This window comes from Mandrillus leucophaeus, unplaced genomic scaffold, assembly GCF_000951045.1.
Source record: "Mandrillus leucophaeus isolate KB7577 unplaced genomic scaffold, Mleu.le_1.0 Scaffold141, whole genome shotgun sequence".
In the NCBI taxonomy this organism is placed as follows: domain Eukaryota; kingdom Metazoa; phylum Chordata; class Mammalia; order Primates; family Cercopithecidae; genus Mandrillus; species Mandrillus leucophaeus.
In genome coordinates, this window is record NW_012101377.1 from 459,752 (window position 1) to 487,535 (window position 27,784).

General features: G+C 52.6%; 1 protein-coding gene across 1 annotated transcript; it reads right to left on the bottom strand.

Moving 5' to 3' along the window:
* Window positions 1-270: 270 nt before the first annotated feature.
* Window positions 271-26,303, bottom strand: LAPTM5 (lysosomal protein transmembrane 5). The gene is made up of 8 exons (XM_011973984.1): window positions 26,132-26,303; window positions 10,283-10,376; window positions 9,467-9,543; window positions 7,637-7,765; window positions 6,781-6,903; window positions 5,454-5,549; window positions 3,025-3,117; window positions 271-1,736 (listed from the first exon to the last, which is right to left on the bottom strand). The coding sequence occupies exons 1-8, from the start codon at window positions 26,216-26,218 to the stop codon at window positions 1,647-1,649; spliced, it is 789 nt and encodes a 262-aa protein (XP_011829374.1). The 5' UTR covers window positions 26,219-26,303; the 3' UTR covers window positions 271-1,646.
* Between the last annotated feature and the right edge of the window lie 1,481 nt (window positions 26,304-27,784).

Below are 27,784 nucleotides of genomic sequence, written 5' to 3' on the forward strand. Positions count from 1 at the left end.
GGGTGTGAGTGTGGGTGTGTGGGTGTGTACTTTGGTGGGTGTGGTTGGGAGTGTGTGAGGGGTGTGTATGTAGGTGTAGGTGTGGGGCTTAAGTGAGGGGGTGGGTGTTGGTGTGAGTGTGGGGGTGTGGGTGTGTACGTTGGTGGGTGTGGTTGTGGGGGGTGTGTATGTGGGTGTGGGGGAGTGTGGGTGAGTCCTGGGGGTGGTGGAGGTAGAAGGCTGGTCTCCGCCCTCTCTACACTGTATTTCCAGAAACACATCAGCCAGAGAGAAGCTTGTTGCTGCTTTATTGAAACTTCCTCCCTGTTGCACACAAAGCAATTACACAAGGGGGTATTGCCAGGAAGCTTTTGCAGAGCCTTCTCCCTCTGTACCCCCCGACAGTCCCCAGAAACCTTGCCTCTGTGGTCTCCACCTCTGGGTCCGCTCCCTGGAGGACCCCGACACACAGGGAAGCAGGCACAGGAGGGCTGTGGGGGCCAAACCTCCCTGGTTGCCACAACCACCATGACCCCAGTGGCAAGGTCTGTGCCCACAAGGGGGTTGCCTGCTTTGACTGAACTAACCGGTGGGTTTAGTCCAACGAACAGATGTGCCCGACTTCAGGGCTGAATTTTTGCTTGATCACAAGCCTCAGGCAGAACTGACTCGTCTATGACTGAATCGACTGAATGGATGGCCAGCAACGGCCTGGCCTGGGAATGGACTGGCAGCTCGTCACTAAAATGACTGTGATTGAGCTGACTCCTTTCATGGAATCAACCACTATGCAGCCACACTGACCACAGAGCAACTGAATAGGTGAGCATTGGACTGTTGATGACAACTCTTCCGCAGAACAATTGTGTGTTTGAAGAGACGGTTTTGTGATGAAATAACTGTTATTTCCTGGAGCTAATTATTGAATGACAGTCTGTCAACTGTGTAAATTAATCTCATTTGAATTAACAATTATACAGTCACTCAGAGGTCCTACATTCATCAGAGTTGGCATCCAGTTGATGGGTTCATTTGAATAAAATTGTTTGGAGGCTAACTTGGTTTTTTAAATTGAATTTCGTCACTATTCTATGTATTCTATTTATCACTATTCTAAACAACTCATGGTTGGCTAACTGATTATCATTTAAGCAAGCTAGTTGAAGAAATTGATTACATATATATTTATATATGGGGGTAGCTAATTGATGACTACTTGATTAAATTGCTATGTGAAGTGACAACTATTTATAAATCAATGCAATAGACTGTTGTTTTGACCAAATTATTTTACTGAACTGACAAGTGGGTTTTTGATGCGTCAGTTGCTTGGCTGAACTGATCAAGTCGATAGTTGCTTAACAAACTCACCAACTTTAGAATGACCGATGGTCTAAACAAGTGTCAGAGCTGATTGACATAAACCAAGCATTGTTGGGCTGAATTTTTGAGAGACCTGAGGAGTGATTCAGCCTAAAGCGTTGACCCAATTGTGAGCAGCTCACAGGCCCTGCAGGAGGAGCAGGCCAGCGAGGGAGACACAAGCAGATTGTCCTGCCAGGGAGGGGCAGGAGGGTCCACCCAGGCCGCAGGGGCCACCAAAGCAAAAAAGCAGATTATGAGGCAGCTCCACCCCTCCCAGCACTGGGGCTGGGGCCTGGCGAGGGTCACACTTCTGAGTATGGGGGTGGTGCTGGGTCGCCCTCTGGGGTCTTCGATGGCAAAGACAGGGCTTCCTCGTAGGACGGAAGGACCACCTGGGAGAGACACAGAGATGAGGGTTGAGTATGGTCAAAAACGACCTGCAATTCCAACCCGGGGTCATGGGACCCAAACCCCCACCTCTGGCAAAATGATGGTGGTGCTGCTGCTGCTGATGATGATGATGATGATAATGACTGGCAGGTCTTGGATGTTTGCTATGTGCTAGACACTGCCTGCATGAGATAGGTGCAGTCCCCAGCCCTGTAGTGGACATACTTGCCTTTGCCTATTCAGCATCAAGTCCCCCTTATTTTGAATACAGTGCACCATTTTCCTTGGGAAAACATTCTCTGTCCATATACCTCCAAACGAACTCGTCCCATCCCTCAGATCCAGCGGGGTGGCTGGACTTGGCCACTCAAAGTAGAATTCCATCCTCCTGGCTATCGTCCTTGGTTTGGGGATAGGCACGTGGCCCAAGTTGGTCCCAACTACTGGGACCTTCTTTTTCTGCTGGGATTACTGAGAGGGTGGGATATCGCCTAGGGGTTTTGGCAGTCATTTTGCCACCACAAGGGATGGGTTTCCTGAAAATGAAGCCAACATCAAGGAAAGTAGAGTCAAGAGATGGAGAGGATGAGATCATATCCTGATGTCATAATTCAGCCAGGCCCAAGCCAGACCTACATTTGGGTGCTAAGTTCTATGAGCTAGTAAATTCCTTAAGTCAGATTGAGTTGGGTTTTTGCCACTTGCAACCAAAAGTGCCTTAACTAATACAATCTCCACCTTACCGGGGAGGAAAGTAAGTTACCAGGAATTTAAACCATCACTTTCCAATAAGCTACTTCTAAGTACACCCCATCCTCTCTTCCCCGAAAGCCTCCTTCTCCTTTCCCAGCTATCTCATATCCATTGTCACTCCAAGACCAGTCAACTGTCACCTCCTCCAGGAAGCCTTCCCTGATATCCAAAAAGAGGCCAGGTCTTTCCTCTGTGCTTACTGTCCCTGTGCTTCACACCAAGCTGTAATTGTATCTATGTGTCTGAACTATACACTCCTCTAAGGCAGAGGTGGCATCTTAGTTTTCTCTGCGCCCCCTGGGATTGATATGAGACTAGCAAAGAGTGAGAGGTAGTAAATACTGAATAAATGAATAAGTGAGTGAATGAGTGAGTGAATGAATCTTAGACTACCAGAACTGAAAGAGACCACATTTCTTCTGTTCCAACCCTCGTCTTGCAAATAGAGAAACCAAGGTCCACAGAGGGAAGGAGACTCGACCCAAATGGCACAGGCAGTGAATGGCAAGGCTGGCACCCACCTGCAGCCAAACTCACCTTCTGGAACATCTTGGAGTTGCTCCTCTCCTCAATCGAGTTCAAGCACTTGATGAATCTGTAGCACCGCCACACACACTTGAACATGTAGACCTGGAAAAAGGCCCAGGTCAGGCTGTGCTCTGCTGAGCGTCCTTCTCACACTCCAGCAGGCCTAGGACGTATGCCAGGCAGGAGCCACCACTCTCCCCAGAAGCCAGCATCCAGCCGCTCCTGCTCAGACCTCTCATTCTGGTTGGGGGTTCCTCACCAGCCAGTCCAGAATATTCCAGGTACTGCCCTTTTCATTGCCCCATAGACACCACATAGCAAGGGGATTTTGGCTGCTTCTGGCCCACCCTCCAATTTCCCCAGCAATAGTCCCACAGCTCCTGCTTGACTGCCCACACTGACCAGGAGCTCACTACCTCCCGAGACAGCCCTGGCCATCTGGAAACAGAGCTGATGGTGGGACATGTTTTCTTCAAAATTGCTTCTGATATGTTGTTTTCTAAAGCAGATCACAAAACAGCATGTGCAGTATTGGTCCATGTTTATAAAGGAGGAACAATTGGTATATATCCATCAGCTGATGCAAGTTGATGTAAGAATTGGGCAGAAGCTTTCCAGAGTGGGGTGTACAATCCCAAGGGGCGAGCGCAAGAAACAACAGCAAACCCCCAGGATGCCCCCTGAGTAGGAGGAGAGGGTCCTGTACTGGAAGGTCTTGTTTGATGGATTCCCTGATTGGACACATAGGTGGGGCAAGGAGACATATGGAGGTACTGAGTGACAAAGAATGAGGCATGAAGGCCCAGGGAAAATCAAGTAGGTGGAGGGGGCCAGCAAGGCAGAATGAGGGTCAAAGAGGGAAGCCCCTCATTCTGGAAGATAAAAAACAGAAGGGGAGCTGGGGGACGGAGCTGTGTGGTGGGATCTGGGGAGGGGTCCTGCAGTAGAGAGTGCTATGGAAACCCCACACTGACTTCCCCCATGAAGCCTTTGGAGCGTTCTCACTGCACACTCACTAGTGCTTTTGTGCTAGGTCAGTCCTTGGAGAAGATGTTAAAAGGGGCAAGGTTCTGTTTCTAGGTTGGCATTAGGTGATGGCAGAGACTGCCCAGGGCCTCAGATGGAAGCAGGAGCTGGAGTCCACAGACGCCCACCCACCAGCACAGAAAGGCTGGGGGGAAATGCCCCAAGTTAGCAGTGATGTTCTCTGTGTGGGATGGGGATGGTGGAGTGCTTGTCTTCTTTCTACTTATCTGTAGTTTTTTGTTTTTTGTTTGAGAGAGAGATTCTCACTCTGTCACCTAGGCTGGAGTACAGTGGCACGATTATGGCCCACTGCAGCCTCAACTTCCCAGGCTCAAGCAATCCTTCTGCCTCAGCCTCCCTAGTAGCTGGGACTACAGGCACGTGCCACCACATGCATCTAATTTTTTTTTTTTTTAATGTTTTGTAGAGACAGAATCTTGCTATGTTGCCCAGGTTGGTTTTGAACTCCTGGTCTCAAGCAATCCTCCCAACTTGGCCTCCCAAAGCACTGGGATTACAGGTGTGAGCCATCACACCCAGCTCATCTGTAGTTTTTTAATTTCTACAATGACCTATGTTACTTTTATGATCAGAAAAGAACACTTCTTAAAAGCCCTTCCTTCTGTTCTGTGGTCATCAGCATCCCTGTGGCTTCAGGCCACAGGCCCCTATTGTGGCCTCTAGGATCCCACAAAATTCCCCATAAGAGTTCTTCAGGTGTTAAGAAACAGCAGTCATGTCCCCCTTGAGTCCTCTATTTTCCATGCAGAATAGCACTCAGGTCTTTGTTGGGTTTTGTGGGGGGTTTTTTGACTTCCTAAGATGGTACGTTTTCTTGTCTCTTCACATTGCTGGTTGCACTGCTGTGAACACACTCTGGTGCTTCACCATCACTCAGACCTGGGACCTGAAGCTGGACCCTATCCCTGGGCCTGACCACCCCAGAGAAGAATGAGACCATTCCCCTCCCTCCTTCTCATCAACAAACCTCTATTAACATGATCTCAGGCACATTTGGATGCCTGAATTACACAAAACTGTAACATAGGCAAAGTAAGACTCATGCCCCTGAGGCCCAGAGAGAAGTGACTTGCTGAAGACCAAGCACACAGCTAATGACAGTGGGGCTGGGATTCAAACGCAGGCCAGTCCAAATCTAATTCCGGACAGCTGGAATTAGACATCTGAACGCAGGTGGCCTTCATGGATTCACATCCCCTAAACAGGCTGTCTCGGAAGATCCCAAGTAAAGTCAGAGGAGCTGGCATGGGATAGCAAGAGAAAGGAGCTAAAAGCAGGAGAGGAGGCATGGAGGACACGTGTCCCTGCCTTCTAACAGCTTGGCATGGGCAGGCCTGGGCCCAGCACGCCTCACCACCCCTCCCAGAGCCACAGGGCAGGGGTCCACTCACCTTGAAGATAAGGACGGTGATGAAGGCGATGGAAAAGATGATCATCATCTTGATGAACTGGTTATACGGCATATCGTCCTGGCTGGGGAGGTAATTCTGCAACAGATTTGGGAGCCACATCTATGTCTCTGGACATAAGGAATTCCAACAGCACCCACACATCCAGGACTAATGATCCCACCCTCCACACACACAGGAGCACAGTGTGGCACAGCCGTCACCTTGGTCGACCGCCACAGCAGCCTTAGGAAGCAGGTGCTACCCTCAGCCCCATCCCACTGACGGGCAAACCAAGAAAAGCCAAGTGGCTACTACCTCCAGATCCGCGTCCCAGGCTGGTGCACCCGCCCATCCCCAACTGGCAGGTGTCAGCTGCCCATGGGCCACACCTATGCCCTTCTCTAGAAGATCATTTTGGCTGATAGGGACCACCTAATCCACTAGTACCTGGGAGGCTACATTCGCTCCTCTAGGGGCAGCTTGAAACCAATGACTGATGCAGAGGAACTCGCCCTAGGTGAGACTGCCTCTGTGGTCATTTGCAAATATTACCACACATTCTTTGAGACTCCTCCCTTCTAAAGGTAGTGTTTATTTCCTGTCCCCGTGAGTGTGGGCTGGACTTAGCAACTCACTTCTAACTAACAGAGTGTAACAGAAGTGATGGAAGTCGTAAAAGACACTGCCTTTCCTCCTTGCTTATCTCTTACATTGCTCCCGCAGGGGAAGCCAGCAGCCATGTCAGGAGAGCACTCAAGCATCACTGCTACAAGTCCACACGATGAGGAATTAGACAAAGAGCCCACATCCTGTGAGTGAGCCACTGGGAGTGCATCCTTCAGATCCAATCAAGCCCTCAGTTGTCCACAGGCCCAGGGACCATCTTGGGTGCAGCCCACCAGGGTCCCTGGGTCAGAAGAACCCAGCTAAGCCACTCCCAAGCTCCTGATCCTCAGAAACTGTGTGAAATAATAAATGTTTATTGCTTTAAGCCATAGTGTTTAGAAATAATTCATTAGACAGCAATAAAAACGGATATTATGTCTGTGTTGCAATTCACACACCAAGGCCCTCTCTGGGATCATGCAGGGCTACTCCTATAGTCGTGTCTTTGCTTGGTTTCCTCCTTTTCTCGAACCTGCCTTCCTCACTCCTTACAAGTTTCCTCCTGAGAGGGCTCCCTCAATACATCACCAGAACAAGAATCTTCCTCCCAGGTTCCAGCTTCAGGGAACCCAGCCTAAACCACAGACACACAGAGACATGAAGTAACTTGTTCAAGGCCACACAGCCAGCAAATGGGCATGGACCCCTGCCCCAGACTCACCATGTGGTTCATGGACTTGAAGTTGAGATAGGTGGGCACTTCCATGTAGGAGCTGCAGAGGGTCAGGATGCTCAGGCAGAAGTCCAGCAGCTGCAGTGTCATCAGGGGGAACTTGGAGGGGCTCTGGGGAGGAAAAATACAAGGAGGAAGAATAAGGAGCGGCAATTAAAGTCCCAGTTACTGAGCAGCACACAGTAGGCCCTCACTTGAGAGAGCATCTCAGCTACAGACATCATCGACTCATCCCCTGTGCACAGAGAGACGTGAACACACAGATGTTCATACCAAGAGCTGGTGGCAGACCTGGGACTAGAACCAGGGTCTCCAGACTCCCGGGCCAGGGCCCTTTCACGATGTAGTCCCTCGGTCTCTTCAAGGACAACAGTTGGGGAAAGTGAGAAAAGCAACTTTGGGTGACTGTGTCCTTGACTGGTAGCAGCCCTCAAGCCACTCCACAGTGGACACTCACTGGCATGAATCATCCTTCTCTTCCTTTCTTCAACTTGGAATAACACTGGGGGCTGGGGGCCTGAAAGCACACGTGCCCTTTCCTTGGGTGTCAATTCACTCCCAGCGGCACTGACCAAGTGCTGACCATGGGCTGCACCCCTCAATGTGCGTGTTCCTCATTTAACCTTCCTAAGGCAGCCTGGTGAGATGTGATTGCAGGTACATTCCACAGAGGAAGAAACTTGGGGCAATGTGGAGGGACTCAGAGACTGGGTCAAGACCCCAGCCAGGAAGAGGGCTCCTACCCTCCCCAGCCTGAGCCCAGGGCCCGTGTCTGGTCCCCTCCCATCTCCCATGCCAGGCCTGGGGTCTGCTGTCCGGTGAGAGGTGGGGGCTGGGTACTCACAGCACGGCTCCGGGAGGCCAACTTGAGGTAGGCAGGCAGCTCAATGTAGGAGCCCAGCAGGGTGAGCAGGCACAGGAGATAGTCCATGATTTGCAGGGACAGGAAGGGCAGCAGGTACTTCTCCCGGTTCTGAAAGGTAGGCCCAACACCATCAAGTGTCCCCTGCATGTAGCCAACACTTCCCCTACCCAGCCTGATGTCCTCATGCATCCCCTGCCCACCCTCTCCCAAATCTTCCCTGCCCTCTTCAGTTGAGGTCACCTTCCTCTGAGTGACACTCTGGGGACAGGGAGTGGACAAAACCCAGGCCCTGAATGAGAGGAGTCTTGGTGTCCCAGGAGACGTAAGGGAACCGTCCCCATCTATCAGGGCTCAAAGAGCAGGATTTGACTCAATTTGCTCACAAGAACCCAGCAAGGAAGGGCTTTGTGCACTTTTTACAGAGGAGAGGGGATCGGAGAGGACTTGCTGGAGTTGGGGACACCAGGGCTAGATCGGGGAAGGAGACTAGGAGCGAGCAGGAGGGAGGGGTGGGGCACTGGAGGCAGAAGGACCGACATGAGCGAAGGCCCAGAGGCAGCAGAGAGCCCTGGCCCCCCACCCCCTCCATCTCCCCCACCACCACCCCACATACAGTTGGACCTCCCTCCGCGGGCCACTCCCAGGGGTCCAAAGTCACAGTAAGGGGCCCTGCCAGGAAAAGGCTGAAGTCCCTCTCCTTCCATTGAAAGCAAGTGACCACCGTGACCAGTATTCATTCATATGCTCTCACAGCTGAGGACAAAATCACGGAAACAGGGGTTTCCTGGTGTCTCATGTGGTCATTTAAAATCACTCAGGAGGCAACCAGAACAACCTTGACTGATCTCAGAGTCAAGGACCACTTGCTCCATTTCTCCATTTCCCTAGCTGAACCATTTGAGTTTCTGCACAAGCACCCAGAGCCACCCTGCACAATGCAAACAGCCTCCCCGGGGAACATGGGTTCCAAGACACAGTGGATGTTAGCAAGGGGAGAGGGTGTTGGCATTTTAGGCAGGGTGGGTGCATTCCAAACCAGCAGCAAATCATCACCCCACTCCTCCGGCCATGCAAGTGCCAGGCCCCTGTCTGCTCAGGAAGGACTCTCTTTCTGGATCCTACTCTCATGGCCATGTGATGAGGCCCTGGCTTCCTGCCTTTCTGGGGACCAAGGGACAGCGGCTTCCTCTTCTGCAGGGGGTTGAGCTGCAGCCCATCTCAATCCTCCCACCAGATTTGCCTCGGGCCCAGGAGCCCCTCGTTGTCACACTAGACTGTCCCTGTCTCTCTGAGGGCCCATCTTCCCCAGTTAGATCATGAACTCTCTGGGGGCCTTCCAGGGCGTAGGTCCCCCTCAGGGTGCTGGCACCTGTCACTGCATGGATAGAGCTACATGCATCCTACGTTCCTCCTGCTTCGGCTCCTCTCATCCATTACAAAATCCAGTGCTTTCTCCCCTCCCTCACCCCCAGAAACAACACTTCCTCTTCTCACTCTCCAAATTCCCTGCTTCCACCTGCCATTTAAAAGGATGTGGGTCATCAGCTAGTTCTCACCGAAATGTCGGTGACCAGCATGGCCCACCAGGCCCGGCCCCATGGAGGCTCATGTTACCAGGGAACCGAGGTCACCAGCCCAGGGAATCTCAGGGAGAAACATGGTTCTCCAAAAGGTAAATGTGAAGATCTCCAGCATGCAGGTGGGACCTCCGAACACACCCGCCTCCCACCCTCTCGGCACCCAGCACTGCCCATCAGCGCGTGTGCATAACAGGAAGGGGCGGGGGCAGTGGGGCTCCCGAGCCCTCACCTTGACCACACCGATCAGCAGGCTCAGGCTGATGACGAAGAGCATGGCGATGAGCATGAAGCTGGAGATCAGGTCGGCTGAAAGGCAAGGAGAGCAGTGAGGCGCTCAGGGGTACCCCCGGCACCCAGCCAGGCTCCCAGGAAGACACTTGGGGAACCACTGGTTTGGGGACACGAGGGTGCACAGGAAAGCCCAGGCCCTGCCCTCACCCAGTCCTCAGTCTGGAGTGGGTACAACGACAAAAGCAGAACATCACGCATAGCACAAGGTGGATGCGACAGAGGGTGTTGGGCTGGAGGTGCAGGCTGGGGTCCACTTCAGCCAGGATGAGGCCGAGGAAGGCATCCCTGGGGAGTGGCCTGAGAGCAATGAGGAGTCGGCCTGAGACAGGGACAAGGTTGCTGAGGTCAGTGTGGCTGAAGCAAGGTGTGGGGTGAAGAATTGCAGGGAGATGCTGTCAGAGAAGTGGGCAGGAGCTGGATCCCATGGTGAGGAGTTTCCATTTTATTCTAGTGTGATGAGCAGCCACTGACAGCTTTAAGCAGAAGAGTGAGGCTGTCACCTTTACCAGCTGGTGGGGGTTTGCAAAGTGCCATTCCATCTGCTCTCACCACCTGCATATGTGGGTGGGGTCAGGTGGAACATCCCCATTTGCAGATGAAACAGCTGAGGCCCCAAGAAACGAAGACACTTGCCAGAGGTCATCCATCGTCCATGGAGAGGTGACAGGGCCTTCAACCCCAGCCTGGCTATCCCCGGCCAGGGCCGTCCCTGTCCTCCTCCCCCCGCCACTCCACCGGCGTCCCCTGGACCTACCGATCCTGAGGTAGCCCATCTTCGAGAGCTTGCAGGACGCCTTGCCATGGGCCACCTCTATGGAGTGCTCGATGAACAACAAGACGCTCATGATCTGGAGGCAGAGCAAAGCGTCAGTCAGCTGAGCCTGCATCACGGCCCCCCGACCAGCTCTTCCCACCTTAGTGGTGTACAGCAGGGAAGCCAGTAGTGAGGATCCTGGAGTGGATGGCATGCCAGGTCAGTAGGGCATCCCAGACAAAAGAGTGGCCTTTACATAGAGAGCCCATGCTCAGAATCCTGGGTCTTCCTCTCTCCAGCTGTGTGACCCTGGACAAGCTACTTGACTTCTATATGCCTTGGTTTGCCCATCTGCAAGATGGGGATAATACTAGTAACTTCTTTAGGAGGCTGCCGTGAGGAGTAAATGAGACTATCCCAGGAGAGCCCTTAGGCCCGGCTCTCAGTAAGAGTGGTAACTGTTACTACTGAAGGTCAGGCTTAAAGGGGTGGGGTGGGGGGTAGAAGCTGAAGGCCCCTCCGCTGCACCCCCTTCTCTAACAACAGGCTCTGGGGATCAGAGAGCATCATAGAGCTTCAGGTTCCCGGAATCATCAACACAGGCCCGGGAGGGCCCTGGAGAGCATCTAACCCTGAATCCCCGTCTCCCATGGCCCCTCAGGGAATAATAACATCTTCCTCATAGGATTGTGTTGGAGCCAGATGGGATAATTCACTTAAAGTACCTGGCAGATAGTAAGCACTCAATCTGTGCTATTATTATTACCGTTATCCCCACTCGACTGTAGGTTCCAGGCAGGGAAAGCTTGTGTGTGTCTTTGTTCATCCCCCTAGCTGTTGTATTTGTTGAATGAATGAATGAATGAATGAATGAATGAACAAATGAACCCCACACTCTCAGAGGACCGTTGCTAAGAATGATGGGGAAGGGGCGAATCTGATAGGCCAGAGTGTTGGGGTGGACCTAGAAACCACTGAAAATCAGCCACAAAACTGCAGTTTGAAAGAATCTTGGAGATCACCTTGTCCATGCCTTCCACAGCCAGTGCAGGAATCCTGTGCCATGCAGCCTCTACTGAAGTGCTTCCAGCCATGGGGAACTCACAACCTCATGTGTGTCCATGTCCTTGCAGCAAGCCCTCCACCCTTCCCCTACGACACACATGCAGTTCTCCAGGTACCCTCTGCCCATACAAAGAACAAGAAGACTCTCCCCTCCCTTCTAGTGGGTGCCCTATCTCTATTAATATAGCCCTAAGTTTACATTGGCTTTCTAGGCAGCCCCGCACTGGTAACTTATGCTCAGCTGACAGGCAACCAGCTACCCACCATCTGTTTCCCCCTTGCTGACTGTGTGGGTTTGTTTTTTTTGGTTTTTTTTTTAGCTCAGACACAGGTCTCAACTTGTCTTCCTGCCACATTACATCCTGTTTAGGGGCGTGGAAAGGGACTGAACAGAAGAGTGATGAAGAGCTTGGCTCCAGATCAAGAGGGATTTGAATCCAGATCACTGTGTGACCTTGGGCAAGTCTCTTAACCTCTCTGAGTTGCCTCATCTGGAAAATTGCAATCGCTGGATTCAGTGAAGATTAAATTGCATTATACGTACAAAACCCTGAGCTCAGGGACTGGCAGGGGGTGCCCAGCAAACAGAATCTGCTTTTGGCTGGGGCAAGCTTACGTGGTTGGGCAGTAGTACCAGGAGCATGGTGCATGCTCTAACTGCCCCCTCTAGCTGCTGGAGAGTGAGCTGGAAAGGCTTTGTCTCATCATGAAAGTCGAGAGCACCCTGAGCAGAAGGCAGGTGTGGTGAGGGCTGTGGCTAACACTCAGAGGAAACAGCCCTGAGAGAAAAACTCCTTCCTCAGTCCCTAAAGGCCAAGCTGCAGCCCCTCTCCTCTCAGTTTCACCTTGAATGAGAGAAAGAGAAAGGGAGGCAGATGACAGCTCCATCCAGCACAGAACGGGGTGTCCTGTGAAGTGGTGAGCTCCCCGTTCCTGGGAGTATGTAAGCAGATCACAGATGAGTCACAGCTGGGCTTAGAGAAGGACCATGAGCATCAACCAGCTGTGAAACGAGAAGACTTTCAAAGTCTCAAGATTCCAGGAGTATCTGAGATCTGGAACGAAGCCTAGAATCAGATCATCTCAACCTCCCCTTGCTAGAAGGAGCCTACCTCTACTTGTTTTATAAGCTCCCTCTGCTTGTTTTATAAACTCAGAGAGATTAGGTGGCTTGCCCAAGGACACACAGCAAGTTGAGTGGGGGATCCCAAGTCTCCCAGTGCTATTCTGATGCCTTCCCATTCCCCTGACCCCCAAAATGCCTCAGAGCCCTGCTAGCCTGAACCCTGGGGAGGACTTAGATGTTTTGATCATGCACCTATGTCAGTAAAACCTTTTGAACACACGCCTCTATCTTCCTTTCTTTCTAAATTACATGAATGTGTTACTATCCTAGTTTATCATGAACATCATAAAACAGCTACTAAAAAATTTCCAGAAATTAAAAAATTGCATGATTGAAAAATTTAGAATTTTAATATTGTCATCCTGAGGCCATGAGGTCACCCTGAACATTACCCGACATTAGAGACCTCTACTAATCCTCAACTCCCCTCTCAACTCCTCTGTTCTCCTCCAAGCATCCCTCACTGCCCTGCAACCCCTCCAACCACCCCAGGGGAAGAAGGGGACATTTGTATAGCCTAACCCCACGCCACGTGATCTTCCCCTCTACTCAGCAAAGGGACTATTCTTAATACTTTCACTCCCATTTCACAGATGAAGAAAGTGCAGCTCAGGGAGGTCCAGGGCCTTGCCCAAGGCCTCCCAGCTGGTCATATGTAGGGTTAAGGTTCAAATCTTGGCCAATTCCCTCCACTGACCAGCATCTCCCAGCCACCCAGCTCTGCCTGAGGCCTGACCCTTCCCTGTGCCTCAGTGGAGGCAGAGAGGTGCCCCCATCCCCTCTCCCTCTGTAGTCCCCCTCCCACCCCTCAGCCTGAGCACCAGACGCCAGAGGTATTTCTACTTTTGTGAAAACCACGTGCACTTAAAACTCAGGTCACCCTCCCCCTATTTCACCTTCTCAACAACCCTGAGGCAGGGGACAGGGGAGGACTTTGTCCCTATTGCCGGATGGCCCACGAGGCTCATAGAGAGCAGGGACCAGCCCACGGTCACGGAGCGAGGCAACCTCAGAGCCTGACTCAGACTCTGCGGGGCCCCGACCTTCCACGAAGATGCCAGTCCCTGACCCGGGAGAAAGGGAGGAAGCTCGGCTCCAGGCGCCCATGCTGCTCTCTAGGACATAGAATGGAGAAGAACTCATATTTATTCAGCAGCTACTGTGTGCTCAGACCCGCACACAGAGGCTTGCACTGCAATCTCCCAAAACTTTACAAAAGAGGCAACATTTTCCTGTTTTACAGATGAGGAAATGGAGGCTGAGACAGAACTCACATGTCCTGTGTCACGTGGCCCGGCTGGGGTGTGAACCCTGTTGCCTCTCTCCTGGGGTCCGGGGCTCCCCACAAGGCTGGGCTGGCTCCCCTGGGACTCCAGGATCTCTCCAGCCATCTGCCCACTCTTCCCTGGCAGCCAGGCCCCAGCCCCTCAGAGCTCAGGAGACCAGAGCTGGGGAGCAGGAGGCCTCCACCACTGCCTCACTGCTGTGTGGCCCGGGCCAGGTTCTGGCTTCTCCCCGGCCTCAGTGTTCGCCTTTGGTCAATGAGAAGAGACCCTCATTTTCCCCTGGGGCCATGGCGATGACAGAGCACAGGAGGGTCAGTGGGGTGGAGCTCCTACACACTGCAGGACATCTCACCCAGGCTGCCCACAGTCCTCCACCCCCAGCCACCCCAGGGCCAGCACCCTACCCCTCAGAAGGCCCTCACTGCCCCACCCATGTCCCTAAGCAACAGCTATTGGTAATTCCTGGAAAGTACCTGGACGACCTACAGAGTATGCAAAGAGTCAAAATTTCCAAGCTGGCCAGGCACAGTGGCTCAGGCCTGTAACCCCAGCACTTTGGGAGGCTGAGACGGGCGGATCACGAGGTCAGGAGATCGAGACCATCCTGGCTAACAAGGTGAAACCTTGTCTCTACTAAAAAATACAAAAAACTAGCCGGGCGAGGTGGCGGACGCCTGTAGTCCCAGCTACTCAGGAGGCTGAGGCAGGAGAATGGCGTGAACCCGGAAGGCGGAGCTTGCAGTGAGCCGAGATCGCACCACTGCACTCCAGCCTGGGCGACAGAGCAAGACTCCCTCTCAAAAAAAAAGGAAAAAAAAATTTCCAAGCCCCCAGCCCTTGCTTTCCCTTTCATGCCCCTGGTTTCCACTTGAACACAGCGCTTCTCCCTAAGCTTAGGCTTCTCCCTAAGCTCTGAGAGCCCAGCTGGGCTGTGACCTTGGAACCCAAGTCTTCCCACGACAGGCACAAGGCTTCTCTCCTCCAACAATGCCCAGGCAGATAGCATGCCCTCACCCACCTGTTCCCCCATTACAGCATCTTTTAACCCACTGTCCCTTCATTCTATGCTGGTGAGATCATGAAGATAAGAGCTGGGGTGCTGGAGTCAGATGGCCCCAGGCTCCAGCTGAGCTCTGCACCCTTGAGCCAGCCACTAACCTCTCTGGGCCTCGGCTCCTCATCTGAGGAATGGGGTTAATCACTGACCTGCCTCACAGGATTGCTGAGGTCAAATGGCATCATGCGGTGCACAGAGCTGGGCACACAGCAGGTGCGCCACAAGCAAGCGCAGTTGGGTGGTGGTTTTTGCTACCTCTGGGCATTCACTGACTCTCAGTAAACACCCTCTGAGCACCCACCACCTCCAAACTCTGTCTAGACAAGCCACTGACTCTGACGTGCCGGTGTCTCAGTCTCCAGGGAACTCAGTGCGTGAATGGTGTGCTCAGAGTCATGACAGAGGACACGCATGGGGCTTGGGGTCCTTGATGAGGGATAATGCATTGCTATTTTAAAAACTTAAGGAGAGTTTCACCAACAGGAAACCCACGAGCATGGCTTTGAAGGATAAGTAGGAGTTTTCCAACACAGAAGAGAAGAAAGCATTCCAAAAGAGGGGACATCGTGTGCAAGGCTACAGGCCTGGCAGTGCAGGTGTGTTTCAGTCTCTCCAGGGAAACTCAGAAGGTGCGGGAGTGTCTCTTCCCTGAGAGGAGGATGTTACCAGTGGGGAAGTATGGCCCAGAGAGAGACAGCGACCAGCCCAAGGTCACACACCAAAACTGTCGCAGGGTCAAAATCAGCTCTGTCCTCCTGCCTCCAAGCCGGGCTCAGGCTGCGGTCCCAGCCATGCTCAGCCACCCTTTCCACCCCCACTCTCCTTTCCCGCTTTTCACCTCTTCCTTCTGCCCCTCTTTGGTTTCAGTTCTTATTCCTGTCTGCATGCAGCACTTCTTTCTTAATGACAAACACAGCTTCCCCAAGCTGGCCAGTGGGGAAGTGGCCAGGGCGCAGGGGGATTTGTTTCTTTTTCTGGTGGCTCTGAGGAGCAAGCAACAGGTTGAGCTAAAAGAGCGGGGGCAGGGGCTGGAGGAGGGAAATCAGGGAAGGTGGGGACAATGGGGTCAGTACTGAACATGGCTGGGCAATAAGGATGGCGGTGCCAGAGGGGATGCCGTGTAAACAGTGCACCGGATGTCACCTGGGAGGCACTGGCCATGGTGACCATGTGAGATGGGGAGTGGCTGTTGGGATGTTGTTGGAGTTGGTGTGGTGATGACAGTGATGATCAGAGATGCTGCTGGTGATGCTGGTGACAGTGATGGGGGTGACGGCAGTGGGGACATCAGGATAGGATGGTGATAAGGAAGATCATGTGGATGGTGGTGATGACACCAGAACCCCCAATTCTGGGGTTCAAAGACCAGTCCCTTCTGCAGGAGAACAGGCCCACTCTCTCACACTCTCTGATGCCCAGGACCCACCATCTCAGAAGCAGACAGGCAGAGACCCACCCTCTGAGATTTTCAGGGAGATGAAGGTTACAGAGAAAGAACCCAGCCTTCAGTGAGCACCCATCGTGCCAGCCGGAGTGTGGACACTTTCCTGTCCGTTTACTTCATTGGCTCCTCCCACCAAATGTGCAAGCCCAGGACAGAGGTTGCACAAGAAGACACGCCCGGGCTTGTCCTCAACCCTTCCCAACAGACAATGCAGTTTGCCAAATGGGTCCCAAGTTCCACAGCCTTCCCTTGCCCCTCCCGCTCAGGGCTGCTCCACCCTGACCCTGTGTCCTATGGCCTCACACTTCTGCCATCATCGTTATCATTATGGCCCGTCCCTGAAGCTCAGTCCCCTCAACCTCATCTGCCCACCCTGATTTCCCTGGGTTGTCTGGGAGGAGGATGTCAGAAGGGAGTCAGATGTATCACTGTCAAGAGGAAGCTCCCCTCCCCCACCCTGTGCTTCTGGTCAGAGCTTATGGGGGGCTCAGTGGGGGCCAGCCCCCGAGAGCTCTATCTCCCCAACCACCTCTCCAGCCAGCGCAGATACCACCAGACGCCCCCATTCCTGGGGCCACACACTCCGCAGCAGCCCCGCCTGGCTGCCTACAGCTCCCCAGAGCCTTGCTTCTCTCTCTTCTTCACTCTTCTGCAGTCCTCATCCTCCCTCCCACCTCCACCTCATCCCCTCCTCCCTCCACTGGGCTCTGGGGCTCACAGACTTCAGTGAGAACCCCAGTGCTGATCCCCTGTGGGATCCTGGCCTGGCCACGTTACTTCATCTGTAACATTTCCTCATCTGTAGAAGGGAGGGAAGAATCCATCCACCTCCCGGAGTGGGTGTGAGAAGTAAATCACTGAAGACAGTGATTCAGAAAGATCAGCGGAGCTGCAGAGGTGGCTGTGTGTGGACACCCAGCACGGAGCCTACTGGCCGTGGCTGCCTTATTTGTAACAGCCCCAAGCTGGAATCAATCCAAATGTTCTTTTGCAGGAAAACAGGCAAACGCATTGTGGTAGATTTATACAATGGAGTATACACAGCAATGGAAAAAATGAGTTAGCTACCCGCAACCACACAGATGACACTCCCAAACATATCGATGGGAGAAAGAAGTGCTCGCAAAAGAACACGCGCTACAGAATTTCATTTCTACGTAGTTCTACAGCTGTATGTGATATAGAACTACATAGATGGGTAGAAGTCAGTGGGGGTGGGGCAGTGGCGCGGGGGGACTCTAGGGGCCTCTGGGTGCTGGTTCTGTCTGATTTCTTAGTTTGGGTGGAGGTCACATGGATGTGTTCACCTTGTAGAAGCTCACCAAGATGTGCGCTTACGATAACTGTGCTTTTCTATAGGTAAATTACACATCAAGAAAAGGTTTGCAAAAATAAAATAAAATAACATAGAGATGGGCTGACACCTACTGTGCCAGGTTCCACAGGATCATGAAGATGAGTCAGGCTGGGTCAAGACCCAAACGAGCATCCAGGCCAGAGGGCACGACTCCCAGGGACCCAGCACACAGGGCCCTGGGTCAACACCCAAAGCTTAGGGTCCAATGGTGGGGGTCAAGGAGGGCTTCTCAGAGGAGGTGAATATTGAAGAGGATTCCCCCAAAGAGCAATGGGAAAAGTGTTCCAGGCAGAGGAAACGGCATGAGCAGAGGCCAGTGTGTGTGAGTTGCATTCAGGAAGCCGCAAGACGTTCCTCTTAGTGAACTGTGATTTGGCGTCATCCATGTGCTGAATACGCAGCAGGCCTCAGTAAATGGCAGCAGTTGGTTGGGAGAACACACGGATCCACTAGTTTGGCAGGGGTGGGGCCTCTGGGGTTAGAAAGAAAGGGGAAAGAGCATGCAGAAGACATGACGGCTCATGCAAAAGCCTAGAGAACCTAGACTCAGATGGCTCAGATGGCACTGGAGGAGGCTGTCACAGGCAGCACAGGAAGTGCTGTGACTGGGCGCTAGCAGCTAACTTTGCCGCAAAAACAAACAGTGCCAGTGAATCCCAGCAGCAGAGGTATGCTGGCTGGTGGTAGCTTATCAAATCTCCCTTTAGGAGCAGCCAGTTGGGGGCTCAGAGTTGGCCTCTAGGTATGACACAAGGCCCTGTCATCCTCCACTTCCTAGATATCTGGGGAAGCGCCCTCCACTCCCCCAACGATTCTCTCAAACCATCGCTTCTCCCTTTATCTTCAGAACAAAGACCCACGACAGTGATAATAAGTATTGATACTATTATTATTGTGCATTTATTAGACGCCAGGTCCTCTTCTGAACATATACAGTCGGCTCTCTGTATCACGGGCTCTGCATCTGAGTATTTTCAATCTGCAATCCAAGATGTGGAACCTGCGGGTAGGGAGGGCCGACCAACCACACGCTCTCTCACGTCATCCTCGCGCCAGTCTTGAGGGACAGGTTCTGACATGAGTACCACGTTTTTCTGATTTTGCAGGTAGAATTGAAATCAGCTCTTCACACATGGGCTCTGTGCTTCTCAGAACAAGGCTCTGGGGATGGCAGAACTGACCCCCCACCCCATCCCATGGCTGCCAGGAAGCCTGCCCTCCCTGCCTCCGCCTGAAGCAGACACTTGGGCTTGGATTCTTTATCTAACACAGGCTTCAGAGTCACTTGCCCTCCTGAGCCTCAGTTTCCTCATCTGTAAACTGGCGGCCCCGGTGGCAGCTGCCATTTGTCCGGTGCCACAAATGGGAGTTACTGATCCCCATTTGACTGGGGAGGAAATTGAGGCCGGGGTAGGGGTGCCTTGTCCCAAGCAGCCCCTGCGCAGGGCTGAGGCGGTGCAGCTCATGGCTCTGCTTTCTGCCTCATTAGGGGGTGCTTTGCGCCACTTCCCCTGGCAGGGTGGGGTCCCCTGGGAGACCAACGCTCGCCTCACAGTGAGCTCAGAGCGAAGTCCTGGTTTCAGGCCGGTGCTCTAGGCTCAAAATAAAAGCCTCATTTCCTGGAGGCCTCGGGGCCAGGTTGGAAACAGAGAAGTCTCGGCCAGGCCAGGCTAGAACCTTCAGCCACTCTCTCGATGGGATGGGCCACGGGGCCCTCCTGCTTTTAGAAGCTGGGGTTCACGCCCCTGAGGTGAGGAGAACAACTCAGTTCTGACACTGAGGAGGGGCTACAACTCCCACCCTGCCCCCACCGGCCTCCTCACCCCTCCATGAAGTGCACAGAGCTGCAGTGGCAGAGAACGCAGCCTCTCTATCCAGCCCAGGGGCATCGGGCGTAAAGGTAGCAAGTTCTAACAGATTCTCATCCAGGGTTTTCCCCACCTGGCAGTTTGGACCCATTTTTCAACCCCAAACAGATGAACTTTCAAGAGGGGAGCGGGGCCAGGCACAATGGCCCACGCCTGTAATCCCAGCACTTTGGGAGGCTGAGGCAGGTGGATCACTTGAGGTCAGAAGTTTGAGACCAGCCTGGCCAACATGGTGAAACCCTGTCTCTCCTAACGATACAAAACTTAGCCAGGCGTGGTGGCACACACCTGTGATTCCAGCTACTTGGGAGGCTGAGGCACAAGAATCACTTGAACCCGGGAGGCAGAGGTTGCAGTGAGCCAAGATCACGCCACTGCACTCCAGTCTGTATGACAGAGTGAGATTCAGTCTCAAAAAAAAGCGGGAGGCCTTGTGTTCTTCTTCCATAGCCCACTTCAGGCACTCGCCTGCTAGCCCCCGACCCGGCTTCGCTAGGGCCTCCTCCAAATGATCATTTTTGAGGCAGGGACCACTGGCCCCATTTACAGATGAGGAAGGCAAGGCTCAGATAACAAAGGTGCCTGCCTGCTCAAGTCGCATTGCCGGTGAGTAATGGAGATGGGCCTGTGTTCCTTTCGATCACAAATCACTGTCCCCGAAGTGGAGCAGAGAAAAGAGCCCCAGGAGTTCTAAGGAGGTCAAATCAGGAGAGCTTCCTGGAGGAGGAAGCTTCCCGTGAACTGGACCATAAAGAAGAAATGAATGGTGGGAGGCTGGATGAGGGCAGGGCCTCCCAGACAGACACACCACCCCAGCCATGGGCCAGGGAAGGAATTCATTTGCCCACTTTCTGGATCATTCCACACACCTGTGTGCCAGCAGTGGGGCCTGAAGGAAGCTCCTGCCCCACCTCTCCATGTGTCCTGGAGCAAGTAAGGGGCCCTGCTGGACCTGTTTTCCCATCTGCAAAATGAGCTGACAGACCGAGCAGAGATCCATCCTCTTAGCTCTGAAGCTTGTAAAAGCAAAGGACTCGGGCAGGTCCCACCCCTGGGGACCTCTCCACCCTACTCCCCCACACACCTCGTGGCCACCCCTCCTAACCCAGCTTAACAAACCTCCTAGATCTCTGAAGCACGGCAGGGTCCTTGCCCTTCAAGCCTGTGTTCATGCTACTCCCCCCGCCCAGCATGGCCTCTTTTCCAAGGTGCCCAAGCAAAGCCCTACTCATCCTTAGGACTCAGACGTCCTCCAAGAAGCTATTCCAGAATCCCAACCTCCAGCCCTGCATCTGTGCCCCCATCATAGCCAGCAATGTCATCTGTTGTCCTTGTCACAGTTTTTCCTTGGCAGACTGGCCCCTCTAGGGCAGAGGCCATGAATGAGTCAGGGCTGTATCCCGGCCTGGGACTGGGCACAGAAAGACATGGGGGGACTTACCTGCACGAGGTCAGGGCAATAGACACTCCTTCTTCAAATACTATGATTTGAATGCTTTACCTTTTTTTTTTTTTTTGGAGACGGAGTCTCACTCTGTCGCCCAGGCTGGAGTGCAGTGGCGTGATCTTGGCTCACTGCAAGCTCTGCCTTCCGGGTTCACACCATTCTCCTGCCTCAGCCTCCCTAGTAGCTGGGGCTACAGGCGCCGCCCCCGCGCCTGGCTAACTTTTTTGTATTTTTAGTAAAGACGAGATTTCACTGTGTTAGCCAGGATGGTCTCAATCTCCTCACCGCGTGATTCACCCGCCTTGGCCTCCCAGAGTGCTGGGATTAAAGGTGTGAGCCACCATGGCCAGCCCTTTTTTTTTTTTTTAAAAAACAGAGTCTCACTCTGTCAGGCTAGCGTGCAGTGGTGCGATCTCGGCTCACTGCAACCTCCGCCTCCCAGGTTCAAGCAATTCTCCTGCCTCAGCCTCCAGAGTAGCTTGGATTACAGGCTCCCGCCATCATGCATAGCTAATATTTGTATTTTTAGTAAAGACGGGGTTTTGTGCTGACGTCAAGTGATCCATCCGCCTCAACTTCCCAAAATGCTGGGATTACAGGCATGAGCCACCACACCCGGCCTTTTTTATTTATTTATTTTTTTTTTCCCGATTTAAAAATAGTATACTTGAGCCACAAAGTAAAGTTGCATTGGGTTATAACCCAAAGCATACAGTAAAGATCCCGGGGTCCCTGTGATACAAATACATCATTTATTTATTCAATAAATCAGGAGTACAGACAAATCTCCTTGAGAAATTCTAAGTAATTTATGTAGCTACTCTGCCCTCAAGGAGGTGGGGCGGAACTCCCCATTCATCAAACTTGGGCTGCATGGAACAGCACAGTGATTTCCTTCTAAAACATACAGCATGGAAAGGAGAGAAAAAAGAATAACTTTACAAGGGAGCAACCTCAGCCGGGGGCTCAACGTCACCAGCAACAGTGGTGAGTCAAGTTGGCAGAACCTTTTCTTAGTACGGTGTTCTGAGACTGGCACGTCACCTCCGTGGGCTTCCTCCCAAAAGCACATTCCCAGTCTACTCATGAGAAAATCACCAGAGACCCCAGCTGAAGAACATTTGATAAAATGCCTGACAAATACTCCTCGAACTGTCAAGGTTTTCAAAAACAAGAAAAATCTGAGAAACCATCAAACCAAGAGGAACCTAAGGAAGCATGAAGACTAAATGGGACGTGGCATCCTGGATGCAATCTTGGAACAGAAAAAGGATGTAAGAGGAAATCTGGGGAAATAGGGGTAAAGCGTGGATTTTAGTTAATAACAGCTCACGAATATTCATTCACCCATTGCAACAAACACACCACGCTAACTGTGCTCTATTGCTAATATTGAGACATTAGCAATAGCGGAACTAGGCACAGGGGACGCATGAACTATCTGTACTGTGTTTGCAATTTTTTCGTAAATCTAAAACCGTTCTGAGTACGTGCTCATTGTACCAAATATGGAAAATACAGAAAAGTAGAAAAAATAGAGCCTTCACCATCCTAGAACCCAGACACATTTCCTCCTCGCCCTGTTTTGACGTATCCTGTTTCGATACTGTTGAAATCATAGCAGGTGTTAAGTTTTTTAACCCAGACAATGCATTTCTAAGAGTGGAATTCTGGGCACCCTGGGGAAGAGGGGTCAGGAAAGGAAGAGATTTCTGGGCAAATGCGTCTTCTGGGGGTGCCCACTTTCTCCCATTGACTTAGGACATGCTTCAGGTTGACAAAAAGCCAGGACCCAAGAGATGAATTTAAGAAATTTATCTAGGCTGGGCTCAATGGCTCATGCCTGTTGTCCCAGAGTGTTGGGAGGCTAAGGCAGAAAATCACTTGAGGCCTAGAGTTTGAGACCAGCCTGGGCAACACAGTGGGACACTGTATCTACAAATACATATATAGTAAAAATTAGCTGGGCATGGTGGCATGCACCTGTGATCCTAGCTACTCAGGAAACTGAAGCGGGAGGATCACTTGAATCCAGGAGTTCAAGACTGCAGTGAGCTGTGATGGCACCACTGCATTCCAGCCTGGGTGACAGAGCAAGACCCCATCTCTTAAAAACAAAAACAAAACAAAACAAAACAAACAACAAAAGATGGGCAAGTTACTGAACTTTGGAAAAAAGAATAAATTTTAAAAAGAAAGAAAGAAAGTTTGTTGGCTTCCCAAAGTGTGCAAGTTTGGGTGACCCAGGGAATCCTCTACACAAACCCAGTGACATCCTGAGGAAGACGCCCGAGCCCAAAGCCACGGACCAGGCTTCCCTCATGTAATAACGCCCTCATGACTCAATAGAGCGTGCCATCTCAGGATGGCAAGGGCCCAATTTAACCCTCCCCAGAGGGGCCAAGTCCACAAATAGCTCATGATGTGTAGAGTCGTCACCCATGGCTGGGTCCAGATGACAGCCAGCATGGGCTATTGACACATCTGGACCACAGCTTCTCTTTTTCCATTCAGATGCTCAAGGTCCTATCAGCACACCTGCTAGCCTATGGGAAAGCCCCCAGGCCCTGCCCTTTCTGGGAAGGAGAGAAGACTCTTTCGGGGTGCAGGAAGATAACCCCCCACTGGAGTCAACTGAGGACCACAGCCTGGAGACAACCTGGGCCGAACGCACAGCTTCCAGGACACCCTTCTGTTCTTATGCCTGCTCCTGCTCTAGAACATCTCATCACTCATAGGCATTGGCTCTCAACTGGGAGAGACTGGGCCCCATAACTAGAGACATTTTTGGCTATCACAAGAGGCAGGGTAGGGAGAGGGGCAGTGCTACTGGTATGTAGCGGGTAGAGATCAAGGATGCTGCTGAACTTCCTCTAACGCACAATTCACTCCCCCATGACAAAGAATTATCCAGCCCAAAATATCAACGGCGCACTGCAGGGAAGATCCAAAGTCTTAGCTTGTCACTCAAAACCTTTATCACCTCCTCCCCAAACTCCAGGCTGGTCTCTATTGTGTCCCTGTAGAAGCCAAACATATACGCCATTGCTCACCCGTTTCTCCTCCCCTTCCATACTGCCCACAACCAAACTCTCCCTCTTGCCAATGGCACCACCTCCAAGAAGTCTTCCATGATTGCTTGGGCCCACACATTCTTCAGCTCTGTGAGCAGGGACCGTATATCACACCACCATTTACAGGTGAGGACATCAGATGGCACGATCAACAAGAAACCTTAACAGCCCCACAGTCCCGGGTTTGCATGGCAGCCTCTGGGCCCACACAGCCTGCAAATGGATTCAAGTTGGCTGGCACAGAGATTTTTTTCTACTGTGCATTGAAACATCAGAAGATGTGATACAAAAGCCTGCTCCCTATTCTCCAAACATCAGAAGAGTGGCCACCAGGGCCCACAATCCTTTGTGGCAACAACCAGCAAAAACAGAGAGTAGCTTCAGGGTGAGACAAGCAAGGCCTCCCCAGGTCACCGCAGGCCCATCTGCCCCCTGCTGTCACTCACATGGCCTGCCCAGACCCTGGAGGCATCAGAGTTGGAGACCTCTGAGCCAGTCAACGTCACCTTACCCCGACTTTATAAAAGGGAAACTGAGACCCGGAGAGAGGCTTGTCTGAGCCCACACAGCCAGTTAGTGGCAGGGCTGGGGTGAGGACCCAGGGACTTGCTACCTGTGAGATGCCCCTGCATCACACTGTCCTTCCAAGAACGCTGCATAGTCTCAGAGCTTGAAGGCCTAAAAGACAGGGTACAGGGACACCCAAAGAGTGATATGCTTCTCTCAGCTCTTGCATTGGCAGGAGCTGGGCAGGACAACCTCTGAGTTCCTGCTCCCAAAACTACAGTCCTTGAATCTGACAGCTTGACTCCAAGGATGCTCACAACAGGTGCCATGTCTGATGCACAATGAATGATAAGGCACTCACCTGTGCGTCAGGCATAGTTCTGCAAGCTTTGTATATATCAACTCCCTGAGCCTCACAACAAACCCTATCAGATGGGTACGATAACTCACATCCCCATTTTTTTTAAATGAGAAAACTGAGGCTCAGAGAGGTTAAGTAAATCACCCAAGGCTGCACAGCTGGGAAGCAGGGAAGCCAGAATTTGCACGCAGAAGTCCGCATCCAGAGGCCGCGCGCTAACCACTGAACAGCATCGCCCCCCTGAAGGCTGGGCTCTTGCCACAGCTCTGCCTGCCCTGCCTGTGACAGGAAGCAGATGCAGGCAGGTCTAAGTGTGCGGCAGCCCACCGCAGCATGTGGATCTAGGCTAATTTTGAGGAAGCCCTTCCAGACTCATGAGAAAACTGTCAACCAACCACAGGCCCTGAGTCACCCCAGGAGGAAGTTGCCTGGGTCTAGGGGAGATGCGTGTGGCCAGGAGTCTGGGGGTGAGGTGGGTCTAGGCAGGACAGTACAAGGACCCTGACCCTCAGCCACCCCAGGCAGAGAGGGAGCCTTGGCCCCCAGGCACTGTGACTTGCCCAAGATCACACTGTGAGTTACCAGGAAAGGAGGAACCAGTGACAGCCGTGACTTCACAAGTTGCCCAACAGGAGCTTGGGCCGGGCAAGTTACCCTAATTATTAGCACAGGTCGCAATTCTCTTTGGTAGGCAGAAGGCCGTGGTTTGACTGAGCTAGAAGCTAAGAGGACTCAGCCCCTCCCTTCCCACTGGAAGCACAAAGGGGTGATGCCCACTTCTTTTCCCCTTGAGTGGCCCAGGCTCCGTTCGGGCCCCAGGGGAAGAATCGGGGCTGTGTCTGTGGCCGACCTCACATCCTGGTCAAACAATCCCAGCCCACGTTCCTTCCAAGATCCCTGACTTCCAAAGCACTTTCACATCTGCTGTTGGCTTTCCACACAAATAACCTTCCGGCCGCTGCTGTGCCCCATCTCACAGAGGCAGAAACAGAGCCAGCCTCGGAGTGAACGTCAGTTACATTTGCCTGGAAAGTGGATTCCTGCTCCCTTACTCCTCACTCCTGCGGGTCCCCCCAGCCATTTGACAGAGGAGGAAACTGAGGCCCAGAGCAGGACAGGGATTTGCCCAGGGTCCCCCCGAGAGGTGGAGAGCAGGAGCTCCTTCATTTGCAGGGGGCTCCGTAGATGAGGGGTCACCGCAGACACGCACACTCACACACGCACACACACACGCACACCCGGGGCCCCCACACTCACCACATGGTAGATGGCCAGGGCGGTGGTGGCGATGCGGACATTGAAGCAGCAGCAGGTCTGACGGACGGTGGACAAGCGGGGATCCATGGTGCTGCTGTCCCCTCCTCTGAGGCACTGAAGGGGAAAGAGCCCGGTGCCTGGAGCAGGGCAGAAAAGGGGAAGCTGCTGGCTGCCCTCCTCACTTCCTTCCTGCCCCTTAGACAGGCAGGGACAAGGTCGTCACAGCTGGGGTGGGGCAGCTGGGGAGGGGGAGCGGGGGCAGGGCAGCAGCCTGCCTCAGAGCACCCCACCGCCCTCTGCCATTCCCAGGAGGGGGTTCCGGGGAGGACAGACCCTAACACCGTCATCAGGCCCTGCTCTGCACCAGGGCCGGGGTTCTGCCGTTTCACACACCTTGCTTAGTAGAAGCACACTACCAACTTTGGAAGCCAGGACTGTTACCAAGCCCGTTTCCAGATGAGGAAACAGCTGTCCAGAGAGGTCAAGGCACTTGCCCCAAATCACACAGTAGTTAGCACTGGTGGCGGGATTCAAACCCAGATCTGTCTGGCTGCAAAAATAGCTGTTGTGTAGGAGGCATTTCCTGCCTCTTCCAGGCATGCTCCTGGATTCACTCCTTTCATCCTCACCTCAATCCTTTGAGGGAGGTACTATGATGATCCCCATTTTACAGATGAAGAAACTGAGGCACAGAGGGGCAATGATTTGTGCAAGGTCACACAGCTAGTCAATGAAGGTACAAGGATTTTAACTGAGGCTGACTAGTGCTAGAAGCCTCCCTGGAGCTGGCATTCCCTCCCACTTCCTCACCCTGAGCCACAGGGAGAAGCATGTTCTTCCTAAGCTATGAAGAGGCATTCAGGGCTCCAGACAAGAACGGAAGAATAACCACTAAGCAAACCCATCAACTGTGCGCCAGGCCCTGAGCTAGGCTTCTCTTCTAGCTGGGTCAATACCTCTTCACAGCAATCTGCGAGACCCAAACCTCATTTTCAGGACCTCGAGACCCCCTCCCCATACTCACACAAAATCAGGGATTGCTTTTCCCCTTGATCTTGGGAAAAGTTGGAATTAATAAGCACAACTATTTGGCAAACTACCTTGGGATCTCTACTCCCTCCTCAGATGATAAGTTATCCATATTGCAATAAAGAAAGGGAATAGGAAGTAGATGCAACTTTTCTGGAAGAAGCCCTGCTTTGTCCCACAACTGAGCCGCTTTGCAATGCCAAGCTTCTAGTGGAGAGCAGACAGGAACTGCCATGAAGCCCTGCCCTCCCAGGAGATCGTGGAGTTAGGATTGGACACTGCTGCAGCCCATCATGTCTGCCCCAGGAGAGGTTATAAAAAGTCCCTAAGCTCCTCCCACTTGGCAGAAGTTGCACTGTTAGACCCACAAAACTTGGTTGGTGGACTTGATCAAACCATTCTCCTTGTGCCAATGAGACCAAGGGGACTCCACAAGCTTGGGGCTCCTGGAAGGCCTGGCCTATCCCTTCCCAACTTCATTTTCTTTTTTTTTTTTTTTTTTTTTTTTTGAGACAGAGTCTCAGGCTGGAGTGCAGTGGTGTGATCTCAGCTCACTGCAAGCTCTGCCTCCCCGGTTCATGCCATTCTCCTGCCTCAGCCTCCCAAGTAGCTGGGAATACAGGC

Coding starts and splice junctions, on each gene's coding strand:
- LAPTM5 (XM_011973984.1), bottom strand. CDS start 26,218: ATGGATCCCCGCTTGTCCACCGTCCGTCAGACCTGCTGCTGCTTCAAT. Junction 6,904..7,636: donor TGGCCTCCCGGAGCCGTGCT/GTGAGTACCCAG, acceptor TTTCCTCCCCAG/AGCCCCTCCAAGTTCCCCCT. Junction 3,118..5,453: donor TCACCGTCCTTATCTTCAAG/GTGAGTGGACCC, acceptor GCCTTTTTCCAG/GTCTACATGTTCAAGTGTGT.